Genomic DNA, 10,216 nt, shown 5'->3' with positions numbered 1-10,216 from the left:
TTAAAGTAAGAATTGTACTCTGATAAAAGCAGACAGTGGTCAAGCATTGTACAGTAGATTCCTGGGAAATTCTCTCAAAAAATGTTTAGTGCAGCCCTAAGGGTTATTTATTAATCTAGGGGTTGAAGGTCAGGTCAGCACTGCCCTGTTCACTAGGCTGAGTGGCCATACAGTGCTGAGTCTCGTCTCCTCCCTCCCTCTGCAGCATCTACTACATCCCCAGACTGGAGGGCCAGCTTCCTTATCACTGCATCTCTGCTCTGTAGAAGCCCTAGTAAGTCATATGTGGTGCTTGGATCTGGGGTTCCAGAAAGAGTTTGGCAAGTTGACTTGGCCCTGGAGGCTTAAAGGAGATTTATTGAGGATGAAGGAAGGGGGATAGCAGGCAAAAGCCAGGCTGGGTACCTTTCTGTGTTTGTGCTGGGATGCTTGTGACCTCCCTAGATGTACCTAATGACTTGCAAATGAAACTGTACCTTTGTTTTCAAAGGGAACCTTGAAAGGGTAGTCAAATAAGGAAGGGCAACCGATGTTCCCAGGGGGGAGAGAGTTGGAAGAGAACTTTGAAGGACAGGTGGAATATTGAGAGGGAAATTAGAAGAGGATTCAAGTCTGTGAATCACAGAAAACAGGAAATTCCTAATGGGAACAGAATTATCTGACACTCTGCCAGAGGAGAGGTAATGAGAAATTGCTGGAGAAAATGCTTTGAAAGCAAGCCTCTCTAGCCATGGAAAATACAGTTATCAAGAGGAAGGAAACTCAAGTAGATGGCTTGATCTGAGGCCTGGGTCTGGACTCTTCCTTTCTGAAGACCAGTCTACAGTTTAATGCCTTTCACGGAGTAAATGATTAATTGACTGGCTTGGAGGGGAGTGACGTATCAATATGCTAAGTAGGTTCAAGTGGCAGATGGGCCCAGAAAGGAGAGGTCTCCAACAGACCCCCTCCATTCACCTCCACTCCTCAAGCCAGCAGCCCTGAGTGAGGTGACACTGTGTAAGCGTCTTTGTTCTAATGAACACAGGAAGCTACCATCCGTCTTCCAGCAGTAACACCAGAGGTTGGGCACCCTTTGTTCCTACCTCTCTACTGGATTACCCTGCATGTTGTTGTGTCTACCTTTGTTAAAGTATTCCTAACACAATGACACAGGAATTCTTTCTTTACTACCTCCCTAGTCTGGAGGTCAGGGATGGATCAACTGTCTCTACATCTCTGTCCAGTGCAGGTCATAGAACAAAAAGCATGTTTGGTAAATATGGGTTGATGAATTGTACTAGATGAGATCATCTTCCTTGATTGCCTCATACCAAGGTGAAGACCATGTTCCTGTTGTCTTCGTTTCCTCTCCTTCTCCTGAGTGTGGTAACAGCATCTTGTTCAGAAAAAGGAATCTGTGAAGAAGCCTCAAAGACCTGCCATGTGGTGACCTGTGCTTCTCCAGGCATGAATGGTCTCCCAGGCCCCAAGGGAGAAAAGGGAGAAACAGGTACAGACAGACTGCTCAGTCCAGTTAACTCTACCTCCCCAAAGAAACTTCCTGGAGATGTGAGAATGTTCTATTTACAATATTGTACATAGGCAGATTATATTTCTCTCAATTATTCTCATACATTAAATTCAAAATAGAGATATGACTCAAACCCTCTAGTATCTCAGGTTTCCACACAACAGTTGGTGATACGGGGTTGTTTGGCCTGCTCAGGGAGCTACACTTCAGGACAGGACACAGTATGGGACACAGACGATTTTCTTCTGTGGGTCACCTATGAGGTTAAGTGCTGTTGAGTCAGTTTTGACTCCTAGAGACCCTGTGTTAGTGAGTCCTGGTGTGGTGCTATGGGTTAATATGCTGCAAACTTCAAGGTCAGTTTGAACTGCAAGGTCAGCAGTTCAAACTTACTAGCCACTACTTGGAAACCTTATACAGGGTTTATTTGAGTTGGAACTGACTCGACAGCACATAAAAAGACAACAACCTAGGGTTTCCAAGGAGCAGCTGGTGGGTTTGAGTTGCTGATATTGTGGTTCTCAGTCAAGTGCTGAACCCTCAGTACCACAGCAGTGATCATAAAGGTGGGCCCTGGGTCAATGCCTTCTCTTTCCTGAAAAGTGTTTGAACATCAAACATTTGGAAAAGAGAGCAAGAACACAGAGAGAGAGTATTGTTTATTTTATTTTCCAACAGGCCAAGGGCTCAGAGGTTTGCAAGGTCCTCCAGGAAAATTGGGACCTGCTGGAAACCCAGGGCCTCCTGGGCTGCCAGGAATAAAAGGTACAAAAGGAGATCCTGGTCACAGTTCAGGTAAGCAACTCACTCCACATCTGGGCTAAGGAGACTCAAGGTCCTGGAACCTTGAGCACCAGGTAAGAAGTACTCATTCTCCTGCTGCCTCATTGGAAGCTATCTCACCTTGCTTCATGACTGAGTGACTTTAGCAATCTCAAGCTATTGCCTTAATAAAGACTTTAGAAAACCTCCAGGGACATGGGGAGGCACTGGAACCTGTCCCTCTTTCAGTTTAAATAGTCCGTTGTGAGGCTCTAGTTTAAGAGCTAGTAAACAATCTCAGAGTAGGGCTTCTGGGTTGTTGTTGTTGTTGTTAGGTGCCATCAAGTTGCTTCCAACTCATAGTGCCCATTAGGTACAACAGAACAAAACACTGCCCATCCTCACAGTCATTGTTACATTTGTACCCATGGCTGCTGCTACTGTGCCAGTAAATCTTGTTGGGGGTCTTCCTCTTTTTTGCTGATCTTCCACTTTACTAAGCATGATGCCCTTCTCCAGGCACTGGTTCCTCCTGATAATATGTCCCAAATAGGAGAGAGAATGTCTGGCCATCCTGACTTCTAAGGAGCATTCTGGTTGTACTTCTTCCAACACAGATTTATTTGTTCTTCTGGAAGTCCATGGTACTTTTAATATTCTTCTCCAACATCATGACTCAAGTGCATCAGTTCCTCTGTGGTCTTATTCATTGTACAATTTTCACATGCATATGAGGTTATTAAGAATAGTATGGTATGGGTCAGGCATAACTTAGTCTTCAAACTGACATCTTTACCCTGAACATATTAAAGAGTTCTTGGGCAATAGATTTGCCCAATGTTCTTCATTATTTGGTTTCCTGACTGCTGCTTTGATGAGTGTTGATAGTGAATCCAAGGAAATGAGGTCCTCAACAATTTAAAGTTTTTCTCCATTTATATGGATGCTATTGATTGGTCCAGTGGTAAGGATTTTAGTTTTCTTTACATTGAGGTACAACCCATACGAAGACTGTGGTCTTTGATTTTCATCAGTATTTCAAGTCCTCTTCACTTTCATCAAGCAAGGTTGTATCATCTGCATGTGGCAGCTTGCTAATGAGTCTTACTCCAATCCTGATGCCACATTCTTCTTCATATAATCCACCTTCTGAGATTATTTGCTCAACATACAGATTGAATAAGTGTGGTGAAAGAATACAACCCTGGTGCACATGCTTTCTGATTTTAAACCATTCAGTGTCCCCTTGTTTTATTTGAATGACTGCCTCTTGTTCTATGAACAGGTTCCTTATGAGCACAGTTTAAGTGTTCCAGAATACTCACTGTCCTCAATGATGTCTATAGCTTGTCATGTTTCACAGTCAAGTGACTTTGCATAGTCAATAAAGCACAGATAGATCTTTGTGTACTCTACCTTCAGCCAAGATTCATCTGATTTCAGCAGTGATATTCCTCATTCTACTTCTTGAGGAGAATCCACCTTAAACCTCTGGCAATTCCCTGCCAATGTACTGCTTCAGCTGTTTTTTTAATTATCTTTAGCAAAATTTTACTTGCATATGATTAATGATATTGTCCAATAATTTCCTCATTTTATTGGATCACCTGTCTTTGAAATGGGCACAAATATGGATTTCTTCTGATTAGTTGGCCAGGTAGCTGCCCTGCAAATTTCTTGGCAGAGATGAGTGAGTGCCTCTAGTGCTGTATCAGTTGGTTGAAAGATTTCAATTTGTGTTCCATCAATTCATGGATCCTTGGTCTTTGTCAATGCTTTTAGGGCATGTTGGACTTCTTCAATAAGTTCCATTGGCTCTTGATCATATGCTACCACTTGAAATGTTTGAAAATTGACCATTTCTTTTTGGTACAGTGACTCTGTATAGTCCTTCCATCTTCTTTTGATGATTTCTACATCATTCAATATTTTGCCCATTGTTGTTGTTAAGTGCCATAGAGTTGGTTCCAATTAATAGCGACCCTCTATAGGGTTTCCTGGAGCAGTTGGTGAGTTTTAACTACCATCCTTACAGTTTAAATTGACCTTGTGGTCCAGTGCTTCTCCTACATCATTACACTAGGCTTCTTTGATGCTTTCTGCATCATTCAATACTTTGTCCATGTTGTTGTTGTTGTTAAGTGCTGTCGAGTCAGTTCTGACTCATAGCAACCCTATCTACAGTTTGCTATGAGTGACTGGTGAGGTTGAACCACTGACTTTTTGGTTCAAACCTACCTCTCAGTCCTGTGCTCATCCTACAGTGCCACACCAACAGTCCTATTGGATCCTTCAGGATTTAATGTTGAATCTTGGGTTTTTTTGTTTTTGTTTTCTTTAGTTCCTTTACTTTGAGAAATGCTGGGCATGTCCTCCTTTTTTGGTTTTCTAAGTCCAGGTCTTTGCACATTTCATTATAATATTTGACTTTGTTTTTTCGAACTGTCCTTTGTAATTTTCTGTTGAGCTCTTTTATCTCCTCATTACTTCATTTCCTGTATCATCTCTGCTGGAGAGCAAGTATCAGAGTCTTTTCTGACATCCTTTTTTGTCTTTTCCTTCCTTCTTATCCTCTAAAAGACCTTTTGCTTTCTTTCTATATGATGTCCTTGATGGGTGAAAAAAATGGGCAAATGCTCAATTACTAACCAAACCCATCCAGAGACACTTTAGGAGAAAAATCTAGGAATCTGCTTCAAAAAGGTCATAGCCTTCAAAACCTTAGGGAGTGATTCTACTCTGCAACAACACATGGGGGTTCCATGAGTCAGAATTGATGTGACGTTGATGGTCTGGTTTTTCAGTACATTTATTATATATCAGTTATTTTTTACTGCATAGGAACCATATGCACAATGAAACAAAACATTGCCCAGTCCTATGCTGTTCTCCCACCTATGGTCGTATTTGGGCCCACTGTTGCATTCACTTGTCAATCCATTTTGTTTGGGACCTTCATTTTTCACTGAACCTCTACTTTGCCATGCATAATGCCCCTTTCCAGGATGTGATCTCCTCAAATGATGTGAGATAAAGTTTCACCACCCTCCTTTCTAAGGAATATCATGTGTTTTCCTCTTCCAATAAGTGTTTGTTCTTTTGTCAGTCCATGGTACTTTAGCATTCTTCACCAACACATGATTCAATTTCATTGATTCTTAGTTGGTCTTCCTTACTCACTGTAAAACTTTTGCATGAATATGAGCTATAGTGTGGGTCAGTCACACCAAGTCCTCAAACTGCCATCATTGCTTTTTAATACTTTAAAGAGGTCCTTGGTAGTAGATTTGCCTATTGTGATATATTTTTTGATTTTTTTGAATGATGTTTCCATGAGTGTTAATTGTGGGTACAACTAAATGAAGTCTTTGGCAGTTTCAATACTTTCTCTGTTTATCATGATGTAATTTATTGGTCCACTTGTGGGGATTTTTGTTTTCTTTACACTGAGGTGCAATCTATACTGAAGGCTATATTCTTTGATCTTCGTTAGTAAGTACTTCAAGTCCTCTTGGCTTACAGCAGGCAAGGTTGTATCATCTGCATGTCATAGGTTGTTAATGAGTCTTCCTCTCATCCTGAAAGATACCATAGTCTTCTTCATATAATCCAAATTCTTGGATTATTTCCTCAGCATACAGATTAAATAAGTATGGTGATAGAATACAACCCTGTAACACATCTTTCCTGATTTTACAGCATTCATTTTCCCTTTGTTCTTTTTGAACTACAGCCTCTTTGTCTATGTACAGGTTGCACATAAGCACAATTAAGTGTTCTTAAATTCCCATTTTTCCAGTATTATCCACAATTATTAAAATCCACAGTTGAATGTCTTTGCTTAGTCAATAACACCTATGTAAACATTGTTCTGGTATTCTCTGCTTTCAGCTAAGACCCATCCCAAATCATCAGTGATGTCCTTTGTTCCACGTCTTTTGAATTCAGCTTGAATTTTTGGCAATTCCCTGTCAATGTGCTGCTTCAACTATTTTTGAATTGTCTCCAGCAAACTTTACTTGGATGTGAAATTAATGATACTGTTAGACGATTTATGCATTCTGTTGGGTCACTTTTCTTTAGAATGGATGCAAATTTGGATTTCTTCCAATCGGTTGGCCAGGTTGCTCGCTTTCAAGTTTCTTGGCACAGATAAATGAGCACATCCAATGCTGCATCTGTTTCTTGAAATATTTAAATATGTATTACATCAATCTCCGGAGCCTTGCTTTTTGCTAATGCCCTCAGTACAGCTTGTACTTTTTTCTTTATTACCATTGGTTCTTGATCAGATGCTACCTCATAAAATAGTTGAACATCAATCAACCAATTCTTTTTGGAGCAGTGATTCTGTGTATTCCTTTCATCTTTTTTTAGATGCCTTCTTTTTGTCTTTGGGATCCTTCAGTATTGCAAGTCAAAGTCTGATTTCCCTTTCACTTTTTACAGCTTCAGAAAATCTCTTTCCTTTTGGCTTTCTGACTTCAGGGCTTTGCACATTTCATAATAGTAGTTGGCTTTGTCTTCTCAATCTGCCCTTTGTCATTTTCTATTCAGCTCTTTTACTTCCTCTTTTCTTCCATTTGCTTTAGCATCTATGCTGGAGAGCATGTTTCAGAGTCTCTTGTGACATTTCTTTTGGTCTTGTCTTCTTTTCCTGTCTTTTAAATGGTTTGTGTTTTCTTTCAGTATTCTGTTACTGACGTCATCCCACAGTTCTTCAGGTCTTCAGTTAGTAGTTTCTAATGCGTCACATCTCTTCTTGAGATGTTCTCTAATTTTAGGTCGGATATACCCAGGCTCATATTTTGGCTCTCATGGACTTATTTTTATTATCTTCAGTTGCATCCTGATGTTGCATCTAAGCAATTGATAATTGAATGTGCTAGACTGCACAGTTGCTTTGAACCACAAAGTCGGCAGTCCAAGCTCACCAGCAGATCCTTGGGAACTTTATACTCATATGGGTCAGAATAGACTCAATGGCACTTTCAACAATAGCAACATACATTTAAAATAAGGAGCTCTGGTAGCATAGTGGTTATGAGTCAGGCTGCTAACCTCAAGATCAGCAATTTGAAACTACCAGCTGCTCTGCAGGAGAAAAGATGAGGCTTTCTGCTCCCATAAAGATTTACAGACTCAGAAACCCTATGCAGGGTCGCTATGAGTCAGAACCAACTTCACAGCACACCACCACCATGTATATAAAACAGGAGTCCTGGTATGGCACTGTAGGATAAACACTGGACTGTTTGTTATCCACAAGGTGAGCATTTCAGACCCACTAGCCACTCCTTGAAAAAAAATGTATAGGGTTGCTATGAGTCAGAACCAACTTGACAGCACTTAACAACAACACTACAAATAAAACACTTAAGAAGCATTTGCAAATACACTAGAATTCTTAAACATAACAATATGATATTAATAAATTAACTACATACACATAGTATTGAGCTGAAGAGAGACTTATATGTGTTGTGATGTTACTTTATGAATCCCTGTTCTGGTATGCAAGATTATCGTTGGAAAGAGTAATTATTAACATTTAATTATGATTATCTTTTCTGTGTAAACTGTCTTAAGAACTGTTTCGTTAATGTTCCTACACACACATTCTCCAGAACCATAGCCTAATGATTATCTAATGACCAATGGTGTTTCATGTTTCTGATCACTTTATTATCCCCACTTTCTTATCCATCTTGATCATTTTCCTTTTCCATGATACAACACCAGCTCTTGCATCAGATGCATGCTTTGGAGGTATGGTTATAGGGGTAAATAAAATGAGAATTTAAGCCAAGTACCAATTTACACACACAGCATAGAGCTACTGGTAATGTGACCCTACTGAAAAACACAGGCAGCATCCACCTTGCTGTAGCAGATGAACCTCTGGAGCAACACAGTGTTTTCATGAGAGTCACAAAGCAAGTGGAACTGTTCATTATTAGGAATCATTGTGTTTAACTCACATTTTTAATACAATAGGTATTTTTGGCAGTCTGTTTTTAAGAATGAGTTGTCAATCAGAAAAATGTTTTTAACCAAGGGACTTTGTCAATGGAAAAGAAACCATGTTTTAGTTTGAAAGGCCCAGACCCCCCACTCACAGGCACAGTTTTGGGACTGTTTTTCAACAGTACTTCCTTACCCTTCTTGAATTTTCTAGATTACGATAGTTCCCTGGCTGCTTCAGAAAGAGAAGCTCTGCGATCAGAACTGCGCCGAGTGAACACGTGTAAGTCTTTTGTGACAATCTTCAGGCAGCTTTGGGTTTGGGAAGACAGTTGTTACAGAAGGACTATAGCTTTCTTGTTCATACATAGGAATTTCTCATGCTCGTTTTTCATGAAATCCTTACAACAACCTCTTTAGTAGAAATGTAGGCAAACAAAGGTCACTGAAAATGGGACCTATGACCTTTAGTCACCTGACTTCTGGACCAGACCAAACGTTCTCAGATATTTGTCTTCAGTCTTAAATTAATAATAAATTCTGAATTATATATGTTCTAAATTCTGATAAAAAGAACAAGGGCCTTTCTGACAATCTGTCTCTCCAAAGGTAATTGGTCATATTTAACATATAAAAATACAGAATATCCAGTTAAGTTTGAATTTCAAGTAAACAACAAATAATGGTTCTTAGTATAACTGTAGTTCACAGATATTTCATGGAACATGCTTTACTAAAAAAAATAATAATAATCTGAAATTCAAATTTAACTGGACATACTATTTTATCTGGCAACTCTACCCTCAAAGCCTCCGTGAAAAGAAGCACTTAGGGTGGACTTAAAAGAAAATGCAGTGTCTCCCACTTTATCACATTTTTTTCAGATTTGACTTTCTCTCTGGGCAAAAAGGTCGGGAAAAAGCTCTTCTTGTCCAGTGGTGAAATTATGACCTTTGAAAGAGGGAAGGTTCTATGTGCCCAGAATGGAGCCTCAATGGCCACCCCCCAAAATGATGCAGAGAACACAGCCATCCAGAATGTGGCCAAGGATGAGTGCTTTCTTGGTATCACTGATGAGGTAACTGAAGGCAAGTTTGTGGATCTGACTGGAAGGCCGCAGACTTACACAAGATGGAATGATGGTGAACCCAATGATACCGGCTCTAATGAGGACTGTACAATACTCCTAAAAAGTGGCAAATGGAATGATGTCACCTGCTCTTCCTCCTTCTTGGTAGTCTGTGAGTTCCCTATTTAAAGGAGCATATCCCTTGGACCCTCCTTGACATCTGCTGTACCCCACAGACTCCCAATCTGCTTAGAAAGATAAACTGATTTGCCTGTGTTTGGTGTTGTCACTCTTTTGTGGGTTTGGGGAATGGAGAATGGATTGAATGATGGGATGTGGAAGTGAGAAGGGGGAGACGCAGACAGTGGAACAATGAGAGTTCCTAATAATTGAATGGCCCTTTTGTGGTTGTTGTTAAGTGTCCTCAAGTCATTTCTGACTCATGCTGACCCTGTCTAGGGTTTCTGAGGAGTGGCTGGTGAGCTTGAACCACCAACCTTACAGTTCAAACACACCTTGCAGTCCAGTGCATTCACCCACAATACCACACCAGAACTCCAGTGACTAATAATAATCATGATTTTTGAAGATACATCAAATTATTTCAATGCTGCCAACATCCAGTTTCCTAAGTGGACTATTTTAGATGTGACAGAAATTATTTGGAGGAATTTGGCCTAGTGGAATTAGTAAAGGAAAGTCACATCATTTCCTAAAATAGGGGTGAAATCGTTGATAGAAGAAAATACATTGTCCAGTTTCAATTACACTACCAAGTTCAGAACCAAAAGGTTGCCTAGGAAATGTGTGCTATTGTGCTAATCTACCTGAGATAAAATAATGAAGTATTTCAGAGGAGAAATTCTCTAGCTGTTAGGTGCCATTGAGTTGGTTCCTATGCACAACAG

The 10,216-nt window shown here is 40.1% G+C and overlaps 1 protein-coding gene across 1 annotated transcript; it reads left to right on the top strand.

Moving 5' to 3' along the window:
* The first annotated feature begins 1,326 nt into the window (after positions 1-1,326).
* LOC102828452 (mannose-binding protein C-like) lies at positions 1,327-9,497 on the top strand. Its single transcript, XM_006831107.1, has 4 exons — positions 1,327-1,492; positions 2,192-2,308; positions 8,454-8,522; positions 9,124-9,497. Exons 1-4 carry the CDS (start codon positions 1,327-1,329, stop codon positions 9,495-9,497), a joined length of 726 nt encoding a protein of 241 aa, XP_006831170.1.
* Positions 9,498-10,216: the final 719 nt, after the last annotated feature.

This window comes from Chrysochloris asiatica, unplaced genomic scaffold (assembly GCF_000296735.1).
Source record: "Chrysochloris asiatica unplaced genomic scaffold, ChrAsi1.0 scaffold00003, whole genome shotgun sequence".
NCBI classification, from domain to species: domain Eukaryota; kingdom Metazoa; phylum Chordata; class Mammalia; order Afrosoricida; family Chrysochloridae; genus Chrysochloris; species Chrysochloris asiatica.
This window is presented reverse-complemented; position numbering and strand designations above follow the sequence as displayed.

Coding starts and splice junctions, on each gene's coding strand:
- LOC102828452 (XM_006831107.1), top strand. CDS start 1,327: ATGTTCCTGTTGTCTTCGTTTCCTCTCCTTCTCCTGAGTGTGGTAACA. Junction 2,309..8,453: donor AGATCCTGGTCACAGTTCAG/GTAAGCAACTCA, acceptor TGAATTTTCTAG/ATTACGATAGTTCCCTGGCT. Junction 8,523..9,123: donor ACTGCGCCGAGTGAACACGT/GTAAGTCTTTTG, acceptor CATTTTTTTCAG/ATTTGACTTTCTCTCTGGGC.